Source organism: Pelophylax lessonae (genome assembly GCF_965119305.1).
Source record: "Pelophylax lessonae genome assembly, chromosome: 2".
NCBI classification, from domain to species: domain Eukaryota; kingdom Metazoa; phylum Chordata; class Amphibia; order Anura; family Ranidae; genus Pelophylax; species Pelophylax lessonae.
The window spans coordinates 294,100,031-294,119,275 of NC_138769.1; the positions used below are offsets into that span (position 1 = coordinate 294,100,031).

Genomic DNA, 19,245 nt, shown 5'->3' on the forward strand with positions numbered 1-19,245 from the left:
AAGTGGTCCTTTTGAAGGAAAGAATCTAGAAGGAGCGCACACTGGGGGGTGGCCGGATAGAGACCTGAGCAGACGTGCCTGTGGTGAGCTCCTGCCATCCTGACATTCTCCTGAGGATTCCTGAGATATATATCTCTTCCACCTGACCCTGCTACCTGGTAAGGGACTCCTTCACGGCCCAGTGTTTTTTATGGCACCCAAGAGGCAATCCTCCTCTGCTCAGGCCGCCCATGGACATCCGACGGCTCCAGCTCTTCCCTCGTGCACAGACGCCATCTTGCTTGGTAAGCTGCAGGCTCTGCTCACAGAGATGGAGGGGGAAGGTATATCCAGCCCCACTCCAAGCACAAATAGCACACTGCTGGCCAGCCAGACAACAACGGACACTTCTCTAATACTTGCAGCTATAGAGCAGAGCAAAACATCACTGCTTGTCCGTATAGACCACTTAGCTGAGGAATGCAACCTCATTAGGAATGATCTGGACAAGATTAGGGGCCACCTGAAGGAGTCTGAAACACGTGTATCTGAGGTGGAGGATCGCCCTGAACAACACGCAGTTATGATTACAGAGTCACAGCAAATGGTGAAAAATTTACAAAATTACATAGTTACATAGTAGATGAGGTTGAATAAAGACATCAGTCCATCCAGTTCAACCTGTATAGGTGTGTGTGTGTGTGTGTCAATGGCCTGCTCATTTCCTAAAACCCTGAGTTTTATGATCTGTGAGATGCATGTCCAAAAGTCTTTTAAAAGTAGCCATACTCCTTGCAGCTACCACCATTTGAGAGTTCCACATTCTCACCGCCCTTACAGTGAAGAACCTCTTATGCATAGATCACCCATACATACACCAATGGGGTACACCCTTACAGTGAAGAACCCCTTACGCAGCATAAGGTTAAACCACCTCTCCTCTAATCTCATTGTGTGGCCACATGTCTTCTTGCATGGCCACGTGTCTTCTTGCACTCCTTGAGACTAAATCGTTTTCTACGTATGCTAGGATCGCCATTGATGTATTTGTAGATCGCTATCATGTCCCCTCTCAGGCGTCTCCTCTCCAAGGAGAATAAATTAAGTGTTTGTAATCGCTGCTCGTAATTAAGGTCCTCCAATCCCCTAATTAGTTTAGTTGCCCTTCTTTGGACTCTCTCCAGTTCCAGCATATCCTTTCTCGGGATTGGAGACCAGAACTAGACAGAATACTCCAGGTGTGGCTGAACCAGGGTTTTATAAAGTGGCAGGATTATAGCTTTATCTCTGGGGTATATCCCCTTCCTTATGCATGCTAATGTTCTGCCGGCCTTGACAGCCACAGCCTGAAATTGCATGCTACTACTTAGTCTATCCTCCACTAGAACCCGCAAATCCTTCTCCATTCTGGATTCCCCCAGAGGTTCCCCCTCAGAGCATAATTTGCGTTTATGTTTTTTGCCCCCAAGTGTAATACTCTACACTTCTCTATGTTAAATCTCATTTGCCATGTAGTTGTAGTTGTAATTTTTTCAGGTCTTTCGGTAAGTTATTGCCCTACATATCTTTGTGTCATCCGCAAAAACTGAGATTGAGCTACTGGTTCCGTCCTCTATGTTATGAATAAATTAAACGGAATTGGTCCCAGGACTGAGCCCTGGGGCACCCCACTTACAACTCTAGACCAGTCTGAATACGCGTTATTTATCACCACCCTTTGGACACGCCCATGTAACCAGTTTTCTATCCAAGAACAAACCCTGAGGTCGATGCCTGCAGACCTTAGCTTGTATATTAAGCGTTTGTGGAGAACAATGTTGAATGCCTTAGCGAACTCCAGATACACCACATCCACAGGTCTCCCCCCCTATCTAGCTCACAGCTCACCTCCTCATAAAATGTTAGCAGATTGGTTTGGCAAGAATGTCCTTTTGTCCTTTTTTTAGGCGACAATGCTGAAAACCGCATGCGTCGCAACAATGTGTGAGTTCTGGGTCTCCCGGGGGGGGGGGGGGGTGGGCTAAAGGTGACCATCCAGCATAATTTGCTACATATCCCTGACACCTCAGTCACCTACATTGCTGAATGGGCTCATAGGGTGCTGGTAGGCCGTTAGGCCATTATATTCCCAGGGCACCTCCTCACCCTTTTTAGTTTGATTTCTGAACAACCGTGATCGTGATCGCATATTAGCTGAAGCCAGGAAACAGGCGAACCTGCAATATGGCAATGCAAAAGTTATGCTGTTTCCCGACTTTTCACAAGAGCTCCAGAAGAAACGCAAGACTTTTAATGAGGTTCGAAGACGCCTCCGTGACCTCAACCTGAAGTACAGCATGCTCTACCCAAGTCGCCTGAGAGTTCAGTATGATGGAATCACACCGTTTTTTGAAACCCCGGATGCAGCTGAAGCTTGGCTCACTGGACTTGGGAGAGCCCGATGAGATGCCCATCCCCTACACAGGTTGGTTCCTGGTTGTTCTGGGCCACTGATTACATACATGGCTGTTTGCCTCCCTGCAGTCTTGCAAATATTGAACGGATCCTAAAAGAGTTTATGCTGATAGTCGTGCCTGTTCTATGGTTTGTTCTTCCTTTATATATATATATATATACTTCTTTGGCTCCAACATACCTTGTCCATCAGGAGTTACACCACAGGGACACTGCACTGTACTTACAAGGAGTACTACCTCCCTCCCACCCTTGGAGGTGGAACTCCTCAGTCGGAGGAAGAAGGTTAACATTAACTGAACTCGCTACCAAGGAAGAGTAGTTCACACATTTCGAGTATAAAACTGACCAGAGTTTTGGTTCCGGTTGTTTATTCAAATGGTCAGTAGGGTGTTACAGGTTTTTTCTTTGTTTCCTTTTTTCTATTATGTGATCGGTACACTTTGGAATTCTTAGGTGACCTACAGATTGAACGTAATTGGTCATTAACTAATGTGTTTGAGGTTATTCAACTGTGCAAGTATTCTCTCAAACCAAAGGGGATATCTCCCCTTGTCTATCTCCTAGATAATCCTTGGTTTAGGGGTACATAGTAAATATGGAGATCACTATTATATCGTGGAATGTCTGGGGCCTGAATGATAAAAACAAGAGAGCCTTGATGTTTAAATACTTAACACAACATAAACCTCATGTACTTTTTCTACAGGAGACGCATCTCCGGAGAGGCAAGATCCTGGCTCTCCGCAGGCCCTGGATACAGCAGGCATTCCATGCTACATACTCCAGTTATGCTAGGGGAGTGGCTATCCTGTTACATAAATCTCTAGCTTATAAGTTTATTCACTTGCTCACAGATCCTGAGGGACGGTACATTATATTGTTAGTAGAAATTAAAACTGTTTTTTATGTCCTGGTTAACGTCTATGTTCTTCCTCCATTCAACCAGCGGGTCTTGTATACTATATATGAAAAATTGGTGGGGTTACAACAGATTATATATATCGGGAGACTTCAACTCTATCCTGGACCCACAATTGGATTCGTCCAATCCAAGCAGACTGTATTCCCCGGAGTTGACTCAATGGGCGCAAACGTTTGAATATGCTGAAGTTTGGAGATGGAAGCACCACACCACTAGTGCTTATTCCTTTCATTCTTCCACTCATAAATCGGGTTCTAGGATAGACTTGGTGTTTGGAAATACCCCTGCATTGTCAGCAGTACAGGAGATCTCCTACCCACCTGCAGGGCTCTCAGATCATGCCCCACTGGCCATCAAACTGAGATTATCAAGTAAAAGTGAACATACTTGCTGGCGCTTGGCTACCAAGTGGTTGAAGGACCCTAAGGTTGATGAAATTGTCTCTCCTAAATCAAGGCAATTCTGGGAAATCAATGAAGGTACAGCCACAACCCATATGGTCTAGGAAGCCTTTAAGACCAATGCGAGAGGTGAAAATATCTCTGCTATTAAGGCAGTGCGTGCCAAGGTTTCACACAAGGTCCAGCAGTTAGAGGATTCAGAACTTAAAGCGGCGGAGAACTTTTCTGCTTCTCCTACTCCAGATAATTTCGATCATTTAGCTGAGGCGAGAAGAGCTTCATCCTTACATCTCGCCACGGCTACACATTTAGAACTGGTCTGCAGTCACAGCTTTAATATTACCAGTCACCGCTGTTCATGTGCCACTTACAGTGGAAGTGTGTCTGCTGGGACTTGTGGACCCCTTGGCTTCTAGTCACGCAGTTAAAATACTTCTGGGCCTGCTACTATATTATGCACGCAAGGCTATTGTTTTGCATTGGAAATCCTCTAATGCACCATCACTAAATTATTGAAAAACAATTGGTAAACGTGGCACTCCCACATTACAAAACTATTTACCTTTCTCGAGGTTGTATCAAAAAGTTCCATAAAGTATGGGATATCTGGGTTGAATCCTCCTCTACTAACGCAGATTCAATAGATGAATAACTAGAATATAATCCCTTATTCAACGATGACTATTGAGATCCCATGGATTTGCTCTGGATGATAGCAAACCTAGATATTAGGATTCTAAATTTATGTCTAGTCCCTTAGGTTTAGTTGTATTTACCTTAAACGCATACAATTCTATGCATTTTACAATGTACTGACCTCAATACAATTCTAAAAGTATCGACACATGGGAAGGGGTTTAATTTTTTCACTTTTTTTTCTTTTTTTTTGTTTTTGTTACTGTTGTTTTTTTTGAGCCTGGGAATGCCCGACAGGCTCTGTTTTGTATGATCTTATAAAACCTGAAATAAAAAGAGTTTTCAAAAAAAAAAAAAAGGAGCACACACTGCTGGATCAATTTTCTCAAGCTGAAACCCTGCAGAAGTTCAGGTTATCAAAGCAACTGATAATGAAGCTCTATATGCAACTGATCGGGTACAAGGAGAAGTCATGCCATACCAGCCATGACTAAGTTGCTGGCTGCTTTACATTTTTTTGCTTGTGATAACTTACCGCAAAATTTCATGCAGTATTTTTGAAAAAATAACACATGCGAGTTTTTAAGGTGAGCTGTGAATTGCACCGTTTTTTTTAACCACTTGCCGACCGCCGCCCGACTATATACTGCGGCGGTCAGCCCCTCCCAGGCAAGGTGACGTACCGGTACGTCACTAGCCTGGGAGCGAATAGGGGGCGAGCGCGCGCCGCCGGAGGCGCGCTCCCGCCCCCGCTCGTTCCCGAAGAAGCCGGCGTGTGTGACCGGCGGACCCTAATGTAAACAAAGCCGCCTGTCATTCTCCCCTATGTAAAAGCACAGATCACTCGGTCCTGCTATGTAGGACCGTTGATCTGTGCTGTTACACACACAGCAACATCCAATGACAGTAAGAAACACGCCCCTAGGGACACACTTAACCCCTCCCTCTCCAATAAAGTTAACCTCTTCCCTCCCAGTGTCATTTTTACAGTAACAGTGCATATGTATAGCACTGATTACTGTAGTAATGTCACTGGTAACCCCAAAGTGTCAAAAATGTCAGTGAAGGGTCCGATCTGTCCGCCACAATGTCGCAGTACTGCAAAAAAAGACGCAGATCGCCACCATTACTCGTTAAAAAAAAAAACACAAATGACAAAAATCTTTCCCTTAGTTAGTAAACGCAATAACTTTTGCGCAAACTAATCAAAATACGCTTATTGTGATTTTTTTTACCAAACATAGGTAGCAGAAAACAAATTGGCCAAAAATGTAAAAAAATTTTGATTTTTACATTTTTTGGGGGGGGAATTTCACATAAAAAATTTGAAAAATATTGTTATTTTTGCAAAATTGTAGCTCTTTTTTTGTTTATAGCGCATGATCAAAAAATCGCACAGGTGATCAAATACCATCAAAAGAAAGCTCTGTTTGTGGGAAAAAAAGGACGTCAAATTCATTTGGGTACATCGTCGCACGACCACGCAATTGTCCGTTAAAGTCACGCAATGCCGAATCGCAAAATACCCCCTGGTCAGGAAGGGGATAAAATCTTCTGGGGCTTAAGTGGTTAATAAACGTTGTGTGATATATTACTGCACACTCAGATGCGGTAACATATCGCTTAGTGACTCTTTGTTTATGGATAGCAACCCGATCTTAGCAGTTTCTTCTTTGTTGTCTGCAAGACAATAGACCTGAAATGGGTATCTACTAACCTGCCCACTGTGGAAGAATGGGGGTCTGAATTAAATAGATGCAAATCTTTTGAGAAACATACATATTACTTGTTTAATACATCTCACACATTTGATCCTGTATGGCCCTGATGGATAGATGTGATGTAAACATCCAGTATTACTACTATGCTACTATGTTTCTCTCTTTATGTTATCCATTGATGTATGTTCACATCACATACCCCTATAGAAGTGAATATCTGTTCAGAGCTGTACTTTGCTACTTTTCTTTACGAATCTATAATGTATGACAGATTGTTACTTTACTTTGTGTTACTTTTGTGTTTTTTTTTTTACTTTTGTATGTAAAAAAAGTTTTCTAAAAATAATATCTAATTTAAAAAAAGAGGAGCATTCTTTAAACCAATAAAAATATTCAAGTTGTTAAAGACTCTACCACTTTTTTGACCTGTGGGTACATATTCAAGTACTTAACACATTATATTGTGGAGAATGTAGCTTCAATTTCTTAATACCTTTTGACTGATACAATATCCTGATTAAAGCAATTTTTTCATATAAAATATGTGAACAGTCAGGCATGTATTTTGGTTTGGTAAAAACAATACATGACACATGCAAAATGTATGACTGATAGATCCTTTGCTAGCAAATGACTAACGAGGACTATAAATTGTATCAGTTACTTCTATGACCTAATCTGGTGGAAATCCTGTATTTTAATGGCTGTGGCACCATTTTATAATCTGAATCAAATAAAGGCTAGAATCACCATACTTGGCAATGTTTTATCCCTATTTGGCACGCAGTTATATGAGAAACGATACCCTTGGCATATTTAGCTTTGGTCAAGGTTAACTGGCAATGCTTAGGTTTGTGCAAAAAGGGAAAAGAAGCTATTCTGAAACCAGAAAGAGGCTCTGATTTGCCATTTAGGCTGTCTACAACTCTATATAGGGATGATAAATATATATTTGTACTTTAATTATTAGATATGTGAAATCTGGATTCTGTCATATCTGCATTACCACCTGCACTGTTCCCACACTGATATGTGCTGCTCCTCCCTATTATAAGTAGATGTCTTTACTCTGTCTTCAGTCAGTGCATTGACAGACGGCAATATGCAGAAGATACTGGTGTGGGCAGGTGGGTTGCATGAACATTGCGCAAACAGGCATGTGTCAGGCATATATTTTGGTTTGGTAAATACATGACACATGCAAAACGTATGAATGTTAGTTATTGACTAAAAGGGACTATAAATTGTAAAAATAATTCATCTTAATTAATGTGACAGAAATCGTGTATGCCTGCACTGCAGCACAATATCTAATCTTAGCTAGAAGGCAATGTTTTATCCCAATCTGGTATACATTTTTATGAGTAGCTCTGCGCCAAAACAAAATTAACTGCTGCGAGCTACAGAATATTTATAAAGTAGAGAGGTGTTGTTGAACCCTAAAAAAAAAAAAAAAAAAAAAAAGTAGCTGGATGCAGATATCCCCTCTCTTAATTAAAGCGGAACTCCAGGACTCCATTTTTTTTTCCTTTGCCAATTTACCCTGATCAAGTATCCATATCTGATATCCACAGGGCAGCTGATGATGCTGAAGATCCCTGTAGTAGTCCACACTACATACAGTGATAACAGTGATCTTGGGGATGCTACTTCAATAGCTTGCACACTGAACACAGTGGATTCTGTTTTGGCACTGTTGTCATCCAGAGAAGCCTTGTATTTTTTTACAAGAATACAAGACATATTCTGATTGGATCAAATATAGAGGAAGGGCGGATTGCATCACAACTCAGATTTTAATCTGTCAGATGCGTGATTTTTAACGGACAATTGCGCGGTCGTGCGATGCTGTACCTAAACAAATTTGACATCCTTGTTTTCCCACAAACAGAGCTTTCTTTTGGTGGTATTTGATCACCTGTGCGATTTTTTGATCATGCGCTACAAACAAAAAAATGCGACAATTTTGCAAAAATAACAATATTTTTCAAATTTTTTTACATGAAATTCCCCCAAAAAATGTAAAAATCAAAATTTTGTAACATTTTTGGCCAATTTGTTTTCTGCTACATATGTTTGGTAAAAAAAATCACAATAAGCGTATTTTGATTGGTTTGCGCAAAAGTTATTGCGTTTACTAACTAAGGGAAAGATTTTTGTCATTTTTGTTGTTTTTTTTTTTTAACGAGTAATGGCGGCGATCTGCCTTTTTTTTTTATGGGACTGCGACATTGCAGCGGACAGATCGGACCCTTGACTGACATTATTGACACTTTTGGGGGTACGAGTGACATTACTACAGTAATCAGTGCTATAAATATGCACTGTTACTGTAAAAATGACACTGGCAGGGAAGGGGTTAACTTTATTAGAGAATGAGGGGTTAAGTGTGTCCCTAGGGGCGTGTTTCTAACTGTTCTAACTGTGCAGGGATGTGGCTTTTCATGTAACAGCAGAGATCTACGATCCTACATAGCAGGACCGTATGATCTCTGCTGTTACACAGGGGAGAATGACAGGCGGCTTTGTTTACATTAGCCGCCTGCCTTTCTCCCTCTGTAACTGACGAGCGCGAGTGACCGGCGGACATCGGGTCCGCCGGTCACTTGCGCGGAGGTGTCCGTGAACGAGCGGGGGCGGGAGCGTGCCTTTGGCGGCACGCGCTCGCTCCCTATTGGCTCACAGGCCAGTGACGTACTGGTACGTCACTTTGCCTGCACGGGGCTGACCGCCGCAGTATATGTACTTGCGGCGGTCGGCAAGCGGTTAAAACTCTTTTGAAAGAGGCAGCATGCAGAGTATTTGTTGAATAGCAGGACATGGACAATATAGAAAAATAATTTAATCAGAAAAGGTTGTTCCTACTCTCAAGGCTAAAGCAGCTAGGTGGTAGAAAATGAACAACAGTGTGTATGGAAAAAAATGAATATGTTGCAAGCGAGCATTATAATTATTACATAGTTATAGTTATTCTATATGGGATGGCAGGAAGGAGTTAATTTAAAAAACGTTTAACCATACCTTTTTTTTTTTTAAATTAAGAAATAAGAGAAACAGGAAATTACATAATTATCAATAAATAAGGCACTCAGACACAAATGCTTGGATAAATAAAGGCCGCGGCTGTTTATTAACTGGTAAAACACACATCAATAAGTAATCAAATATGTAATTAAACATCACAACAAAACAACCTAGTCATGCACAACTCAGGTTGTACCATCAAAATATAACCACAAATTTTAAACCATCCATCAATACTCACGACAAAACGTCCCCCTCTGCAAAGCAGAGGTGACCCAACCAGTTAATATTGTAGCCGCGACAAACCAAAGGGGAGGGAGGGAGGGGAACGCTGGTAAGGGATTCCTTGAAGAGATTGAGCCCTGGGATCACTGAACCCTGATTAAATATAACCTAAGCTGAGGTACTGGAGGGCTCATTGGTGGAAAAGGGAAGGCGGGAAGGGGCCTCATTCGCTGTAACACTAGGGAAGATAAGCAGCTGGCATAAACTGCCCAGCTACAGGGAGACAGACTCCTCAGAGCGGGAAGGGGGGTTAGGAGAGCTGAGGAGAGTCAAAAGGTCATTCTCCTATACAAGATTAAACAACAAAATGGCTGAATTAAAACTAAAAACCTAATTAAACTAACAGAATGGCTAGGCTAAAGCTAACTGTACTTCTTCCCTTCCGCCATCCCATAAGAAAGGGGGGCTTAAATTAGCCCCCTTTCTAATATTACTTGAAAACTAATAAAATTAAATGTAGAATAAATTACAGTTTTGAAATGCAAGTCTTGCCAGTTTTGTAATTCTGGTATAGTAGGGTTAGAAACTCTTTGGGATGGGGGGAGGTGTTTATTGCTGCCTATGTTTTCAATGGGGAGATTCCCCCCTGACTTCACTGGCTTCCACTGCTGTAAGTGCATCCTGTGAGACCAGTAAGTGAAAAAAGCAGTGCTGCAGCCGAGGCAGAGCTGCAGCGGTGACAGGAGTCAGTTAAGTGTTTAGGGACAGGGGTGCTAGAAAAGATTGTTGGGTGTTTTTACCCTAATGCACAGAAGACATTAAGATAAAAAAATTGACTTTAGAATCACTTATCACTTAAATTTTCTGTCTCAATGGTCCCGGGACAGCATTTCTTTTTCCACAAAAAGCTTTGTGAATTATGATGTCTAATTCAATATCTGGATGCTTTAATAATGTCAGGCAGACTATGATGTCATTCCTATTATTGTGATGTGTGTCAGTATTTTTGTGTCATAGCAGGCATAGTATTGGCACAAATTGTACTTCAATGTAATTGTCAGTATTATGATGCCAAAGTGTGTGATATCACAAACAGTTAGGATTCTTATGCCATAGCTATTATCGATTTACAGTAGGTAATATGGTGACAGTCATTATTTTGATGCCCAAAGTCCAAAACATAGAAACAGTAGCAGAATTGTGTCAGAAAAGACTCAGTATGCCTCCTTTGCCATAAACCTCTCTCCCTTTTTTATCTTAGTTTTTTTAACTTTTTGTTTACTAAATGCCATGCACGCACAATGCAGTTTATAATTTTAAAAACTGTAAAACGTAACCTCTGTGCCTAGGAAATATAACTCCTGTGGGCCAACCTCGCATGGTATGAATCAACTAGTTATCAATAACCAAAACAAGGTGCTCCACAAAATACATTTTTGTTGATAGAATTGCTTTCTCTACTATTCTGTGTGTGGTATTGTTCAGATAATTGTGTTACAAATTTTTAAGCCAACATTTGGATGTAAAGAAACTCAAAATGTAAACATATCCCACGGGCAAATTGCCAAACTGTTGGAGTTGTATATATAATGTACTGTAGCTGCAAAGCCTTCTATATAGGCAAAACCAAAAGACCTTTTTTTAACAGAATTCGAGATCATGTGAAACTTGTCAAAAACAATAAGTTCGAAAGTCCCATTAGTCGACATATGGGTCTATATCATGGCTTTGATGATAAAATGATGACTTTTTTTGCTTTGGAACATGTCCCACTGAATGAACGAGGTGGAAGTGTAGACAGAAATTTATTGCAACGTGAAACAAAATGGATATTTAATTTATCAGCCACTCAGTATCCTGGTATAAATGAATCCATCAGTTTCAAGCCCTTTCTTGGCTAGGCAATGTCAAAAGAATTCATTGTTAGTTAAAATCCACAAATAGGGTTGAAAACTAACAGGTCAGGATCCTGTGCTTTGACACAGTATCCCCTTTTTCTTATGCTTTATGCATTGTTAATCTATACAGTGTTGATATGAATTGATTATATTATGTTTTTCAGATGTAGTTTACTACTCACAAAAGAACAAGGAATTTCTCTAATTTGTTAAACTGCTTTCAACAAATTCCTTATCCTTGCCGGTAGGTGGGCCTGACTGTGGGCGTCAAACAGATCGGGTGACTCCTTTCCATCAAATTGAGAGGCAATTTGAACTGGGCCTTCATCTTGCCTCTGTTTTTGTTGCCCATATGGGCACCCGCGGTGCCCTACCTTATATTTCCAGGCAAAATTGGTCCGGCCTGGTTAGTAGCAGCACCGCCTTTGATTCCCGGCTGATTTCCTTTTTTGGAGCCTTATATTACATTTTATTCCTTCTCTTTTTACTTCTTCTTTCAACAATTGAATCCACATTTTCTACTATAGACACCAGAGATTAATTGAGGCTGATTTTTGTATGTGACTGGTGTCCTATAAAATCGCCTTTACATTCTTATATTTCAATATTCTCTCAGGTAAGTATTATTGCTTTAAGTAGCGCTATTTGAGTTGATCCTGAGTGTTGAATCTATTCCTGACTATCTCTTCCTCTCAATTCACCTCCTCTGCTTACATAACGACCGGACCGGATGCAGTCATCCCCGACTTCCGGTTCCGGCTCGTATCATGTGATGCGGTCGCGTCTGTATGACGCACTTCCTGCTCGGCTTCAATGGGATCGCCGGGTGCATCTCGCTCTCACTCCTACGGTGACGTCAGACGCAGCGGGAGTGGAGAGGGTGTATAAATGCAGGCTCAACATGGTCAGTATTACACTAGACCACCGGGGAACGATACATGCGGTTGAAGATTTCTGCGGTAATGGAACATTTCTCTTTTTCACCATTCCACTGAAAAACTTTTTTGGGCCTATTCATATTGACTAAAGTGCTTTGTGCTTTATGCCCCCTTCTCTCCTTTCTGTAGTATTGCTTTGGAGCATACCATTGGGATAAGTCTATCGCAATTTGGTGCCCGATTACATATCAGTGTGGATGGAACTCTATGTGTGCAATATTGCCTCATAAGGGTAAATATTTTTGGTCATCCTACCTTTTACCATCAGCATACATATATATATATATCTTTTACAATTCCAGGTGTATTTACACACCATATATATATTTTTTGTCTTGTTTAAAGGGATACTTCTTCCTGTGGATTTATATGGGATAATCTTGGTTCTCCCTCCCCGTTTTTGATATTGGAATACCTTTGAAGTACTTTTTTGCTATTTCAGAATAGGTAAATATACTTCCATCTCAGAATGTGATATTGTTAAGTCACAAAATTCATGTGGTTTCTAACATATTCCTATATTGCAGTTTCTCATTCTCAATACGTATCATCCTTGGCTTTGCTATCACCCTCTCTATGGGTCAACTGTAAGGGGCTAGATGTCCCAGTTCCTTCCTTCTCATTCATCTGGTCTCTGGCGCCTACGTTGTGTTTACCTCCGGCAAAAGAAAGGGGTCAGGTCTTTATAAAGGTACCTTTGGATATCAGTGTTAAAATTATGAAGTGTATGAGGGCATCAAATTTAGGACCTTTTGGTTTCTGCCCTAGCAATCATTCCTTTGTTCTATTGTTTATGTTTCTTTTTTCTGTAATTTAGAAATGCTCACTCTCAAGAAATATCTGGCAAAACTCCTGAAGAAGCTATTATGAAGATGGCGAAACATGTAGAGTTGATATTTTTGAGTGCATTCCTTTGCTTTTAACATTTTATCAAATGTCCTGTCTTGTCCTTTTTTCTTTGTGTAATAAAATGTTCACTTTTTGAGAATTCAGATTTTTCTCCATCATTTGCACCTTTAAAGTCCCAATTTGCCCCCCCCCCCCCCCCCATTGTAGTTACTATTTATCATAGGGATGTGGTGCTTTTTACTCTATCTCTAGCAATATTTCCAAAAAAAGTGAAAAAAGCAGTGCTGCAGCCGAGGCAGAGCTGCAGCGGTGACAGGAGTCAGTTAAGTGTTTAGGGACAGGGGTGCTAGAAAAGATTGTTGGGTGTTTTTACCCTAATGCACAGAAGACATTAAGATAAAAAAATTGACTTTAGAATCACTTATCACTTAAATTTTCTGTCTCAATGGTCCCGGGACAGCATTTCTTTTTCCACAAAAAGCTTTGTGAATTATGATGTCTAATTCAATATCTGGATGCTTTAATAATGTCAGGCAGACTATGATGTCATTCCTATTATTGTGATGTGTGTCAGTATTTTTGTGTCATAGCAGGCATAGTATTGGCACAAATTGTACTTCAATGTAATTGTCAGTATTATGATGCCAAAGTGTGTGATATCACAAACAGTTAGGATTCTTATGCCATAGCTATTATCGATTTACAGTAGGTAATATGGTGACAGTCATTATTTTGATGCCCAAAGTCCAAAACATAGAAACAGTAGCAGAATTGTGTCAGAAAAGACTCAGTATGCCTCCTTTGCTATAAACCTCTCTCCCTTTTTTATCTTAGTTTTTTTAACTTTTTGTTTACTAAATGCCATGCACGCACAATGCAGTTTATAATTCTAAAAACTGTAAAACGTAACCTCTGTGCCTAGGAAATATAACTCCTGTGGGCCAACCTCGCATGGTATGAATCACCGGGTTTTCAACTAGTATCAATAAGCAAAACAAGGTTCTCCACAAAATACATTTTTGTTGATAGAATTGCTTTCTCTACTATTCTGTGTGTGGTATTGTTCAGATAATTGTGTTACAAATTTTTAAGCCAACATTTGGATGTAAAGAAACTCAAAATGTAAACATATCCCACCGGCAAAAGTATACTCCCCTATCCCACTGGAAATCCCTCTGATCTTTGCTCTGTTCAAGAGCTTCAACTTCTTAAAAAGTCTTCATATCCAATACTTCCAGAAGCAACAGGTGCCTGCATCCTCCACTGAGTTCTGTGATTTAATCCGACATCCCCTGCCATCCCCTGTTTCCCGTAGTGACATAAAGGCCAACAGATGGTACTTTAGTGTGTAGCCAGGGCCCAGGCACCTGACATACACTATATTGCCAAAAGTATTGGGATGCCTGCCTTTACACGCACGTGAACGTTTATGGCATCCCGGTCTTAGTCAAACTTAGGGTTCAATATTGAGTTGGCCCACCCTTTGCTGCTATAACAGCTTCAACTCTTCTGGGAAGGTTGTCCACAAGGTTTAGGAGTGTGTCTATGGGAATGTTTGACCATTCTTCCACAAGCACATTTGTGAGATCAGGCACTGATATGGGACAAGAAGGCCTGGCTCGCAGTCTCTGCTCAAATTCATCCCAAGGGTGTTCTATCAGGCTGAGGTCAGGACTCTGTGCAGGCCAGTTAGGTTCCTCCACCTCAAATTCGCTCATCCATGTCTTTATGGACCTTGCTTTGTGCACTGGAGTGCAGTCATGTTGGAACAGGAAGGGGCCATCCCCAAACTGTTCCCACAAAGTTGGGAGCATGAAATTGTCCAAAATGTCTTGTAAGCTGACGCCTTAAGAGTTTCCTTTACTAGAACTAAGGGTTCAAGCCTAACCCCTGAAAAACAATCCCACACAATAATCCCCTCCACTAAATGATTTGGACTAGTGCACAAAGCAAGGTCCATAAAGACATGGATGAGCGAGTTTGGGGTGGAGGAACTTGACTGGCTTGCACCCTCAACCCGATAGAACACTTTGGGATGAATTTGAGCGGAGACTGTGTGCCAGGCCTTCTCGTCCAACATCAGTGCCTGACCTCACAAATGCGTTTCTGGAAGAATGGTCAAACATTCCCATTGACACACTCCTAAATCTTGTGGACAGCCTTCCCAGAAGAGTTGAAGCTGTTATAGCTGCAAAGGGTGGGCCAACTTAATATTGAACCCTACGGACTAACACTGCAATGCCATTAAAGTTCATGTGTGTGTTAAGGCAGATGTCCCGATACTTTTGGCAATATAGTGTATGTCAAAGCGTATTGAATGTGAGGAGACTTGAACTGGTGCAAATAATAATAAAAAAGGTCCCTAAAAAAGTCTGAGAAGTGTCTGAGATCCCAACTAGTGCACATACATTACAATGCACAAACTAAGAACAGGTTCACCTGTAGACAGCCCCTCCTTCTTCAAAAGGTACAGCAACAACCCATCCTGTGCAAGGCAGCTAAATACTCCAAGTGTGTGTCTGCACCAAATAAAGGTCTTTTTAGCAGGTGGGGTTGTTATTTTCAAAGTAACAGTGGTGAAACATTCCATAAATTTGACACTTTGGCCCCTTTCACACAGGCTTTCCAATCCGGTCCACCTGTCATTTTTTCAGGGGGACCTGATCGGACCCTCCATGCACCTCTATGGAGCAGCTGATGTCAGCGGTGACATCTTCCCTGACACCCGCTGCTATCCGATCCTGTCCGTGAAATCATTTTGAATCAAAAATTTAAATCATCCATTCTCATCCAATCTCCTACAAAGGAGAGCGGGGATCTGACAGCTCCGTCATTGCAAAGTAAGCGGAAATGGAGCTGTCATCTGCCTTTTCAGCGGGGATCGGTGGATCGATCCCCCCGCTGGGTAAAACGGAATCCGCTGAGCTTACACTGCTTGCATTTAATAATGTGCAAAACATCTTTAAAATATTGTAGAGAATGATGTTGATGTTGTTTATGACTGAGATTTTTAAATGTATTTTCTTTTATTCTTAAAAGGTTTGCTGGCTCTTTTGCAGCTAGGTAAGATTTATTTTATTGACTGTTATATGAAAAGCTATTATATACAAAGTGGTTGTGCACAATCATAATGATTGCGCGCAAAAACAATTTGCCATTTATTGAGGAAACGGGAAGCAAATGATCGCCATTGTTCAAGTTCCATTGTATTCAATACATAGTTACATAATTACATAGTAGTTAAGGTTGAATAAAGACAACAGTCCATCCAGTTCAACCTGTGTAGGTGTGTGTGTGTCAGTGACGATATTAATTTCCCATATCCCTGTATATTGTGTTCTTTGAGATGCACGTCACATATTTCTCATATGTGGCCTGCAATCATTCTGGCAATCAAATCCATTCATATTTTTATCAGATGTTACTATGTTCTCATTTCCCAACTATCCCAAGCTTCTTTTTCATTTTTTAACTTGCTTGTATGTGCACTAATGTAAAGCTTATGTCAGGGCAAAATTAATAAAAAAACATATTCAGTACATGTTTGAAACACGTTCACATTTCCCCATGTTTAAGGTTTAAGCATACTGCAAGTACAAAATAATAGCTGTTGACATGACAACACAACTCTAAAGCATGTGGTGTCAGCCCTGCCTACCAGTGCCATCTTAAGAGCATTAAAGGGCCCTGGGCAATGCAGTGTGCTGGGGCCCCGCCTACACAATCACCCACCAGAATAAAAATGCAAATTATCGATAAGGCCATATTTATTGGTACAGCAGTGCCAGGCTAATGACAGCTTCCAAGTTGGGTGGCTGGGTCCGGTGAACACACACATGAATGGGAGTCCGACTCGACTGTCCTGTGTGTTCCTGTTCCCGTGGAGGCTCCCCCTCCCTTGGCCCAACTGGCCTGACAGCAGCGCAGGGCTGACAGGGGCTTGCCACCTGCTAAGTTCGGCAGTGGGATGCACACGGGAATCAGGACTAATGCTTGGCTATGACTGGGTCGCTGAGCAGGTGGGGCCCCCCAGGCAAGTGGGGCCCCCGGGCAACTGCCCAGCGTGCCCATTCAGTAAGATGGCCCTGCTGCCTATCTATACCTCTCCTCATCCCCTTTCCCCCTCATCTCCATTACCCCTTCTTGTGAACAGGCAGAGAGCACAGGAAGTTATCAGCTCACAAGAATTATGGCAAATTAACAGGTTATTTTTGCACTGATGCAACAGATATAACATAATACTTTTGATGGTATGCAAACATACCATGTGGAGCAAAAAAGTTCTTAGTAGGATCCCCCTTAACAAATACGTCAACAATTATTATTATTATTATTATACAGGATTTATATATCATCTTGTATTTATGTATTTTCAATAGACATGTGCATTTTGTTACAATTAGTTTTCAGACGAAATTTAGATTTTTGGAGATTCCTATGTATCCAAACATCCGAATGGTACATAGTAACGAATGTCAATGAATCAAAAAAAAAAAATGTTAACAAAATTAATGATTGCATTGATTTAATTTGGATTAATTGTGAATAGTTGGTTGTTAAAGAGTGGGCAGCCGCCGCATTCTTAACAACCATGACCACACGCCGAGCACGACTGGTCCTGTAAAGAGGCACCCGCTGAATGACAGCTGCTTGCCGGTAAGTAAACATGGGGGACGTTAACGTCACTATGATGTCATGTAGGGGAGTCTCTGAATGAGCCCCCTCCCCCAAAGCAACCCCCCCATGTTGAGGGCATGGGGTCTTGTATTGTTCAGTGGGGGGGGGGTCTTCTTTGGGATCCTTCTAGAAGCTGAAAATCCCTGTAGGAGGCACCGCTACTACAGTGATTTCCACTACCTTCCGGGTCCCATGCTGAGGAACTGCCTGATTTGTTCTGAACAAAGAAGATTGGCCGCTCAGCTTGGGTATCATTCAAAAAATGCTTTGCATTTTCTCAATGAGTGCAAAGCATTCTCTTATGGGACAAGGAGGGGAGCATGACATCTGCCTTTCCACCTCGTTCAATGAGGGAGCACAAAGAAAATGAATAGCATCTGTGCCAAGTAAGTAGCAGTTCAGAAAGTAGCAGGGCAGGTCCTTGATTTTGGACCCATAAGCCAGTGGGGATCACTGGAGTAGCAAGGCCTACTATAGTGATTTCCAGCTTCCAGGGGGATCCCACAGGTATGATATTGTATATGCGTATCTGGTCCAAGCTTTTAACCACTTAAGCCCTGGAAGATTTTACCCCCTTCCTGACCAGGGGGTATTTTTTGATTCGGCACTGCGTGACTTTAACGGACAATTGCGCGGTCGTGCAACGCTGTACCTAAACGAATTTGATGTCCTTTTTTCCCACAAACAGAGCTTTCTTTTGGTGGTATTTGATCACCTGTGCGATTTTTACTTTTTGCGCTATAAACAAAAAAAAAGGGCGTAAATTTTGCAAAAATAACAATATTTTTCACATTTTTTTTATATGAAATTCCAAAAAAAAAAAAGTTAAAATCAAAATTTTTTTAACATTTTAGGCCAATTTGTTTTATGCTACATATGTTTGGTAAAAAAAATCGCAAAATTTTGATTGGTTTGCGCAAAAGTTATTGTGTTTACTAACTAAGGGAAAGATTTTTGTCATTTTTTTTTTTTTAACGCGTAATGGCGGCGATCTGCGATTTTTTTTGCGGTACTGCGACATTGCGGCGGACAGATCGGACCCTTGACTGACATTTTTGACACTTTTGGGGTTACCAGTCACATTACTACAGTGCTATACATATGCACTGTTACTGTAAAATGACACTGGCAGTGAAGGGGTTAACTTTTTTGAGAGGGAGGGGTTATGTGTGTCCCTAGGGGCATGATTCTAACTGTGATTGGCTGTGGCTTGAGGTGTAGGAACAGTGATCAACGGTCCTACATAGTAGAACCGTATGATCCCTATTCATACACAGGGGAGAACGACAGGCGGCTTGTTTACATTAGCCGCCTGCCTTTCTCCTGCTCTAACAGACGATCGCGAGTGACCGGCGGACATTGGGTCCGCCGGGCACACGCGCGGGGGGTCCGTGACCGCGCAAGAGCGCGCCTCCGGCGGCGTGCGCTCGCTCCCTAGACCCTCACAGGCTAGCGACGTAGCCCTACGTCGCTTTGCCTGTGAGGGGCTGACTGCCGACGTAAATAGTCGTGCGGCGG

General features: G+C 41.6%; 1 protein-coding gene across 1 annotated transcript in view; it reads left to right on the forward strand.

Moving 5' to 3' along the window:
- Positions 1-19,245, forward strand: part of LOC309548065 (putative chitinase 10) — a 107,109-nt gene that overhangs the window by 52,689 nt on the left and 35,175 nt on the right. The window contains exons 15-17 of the mRNA XM_082248034.1: positions 224-586; positions 3,143-3,303; positions 3,617-3,837. Of these exons, the coding sequence (XP_082104160.1) occupies positions 224-586; positions 3,143-3,303; positions 3,617-3,837 (745 nt within the window). The remainder of the gene's footprint in view (positions 1-223; positions 587-3,142; positions 3,304-3,616; positions 3,838-19,245) is intronic.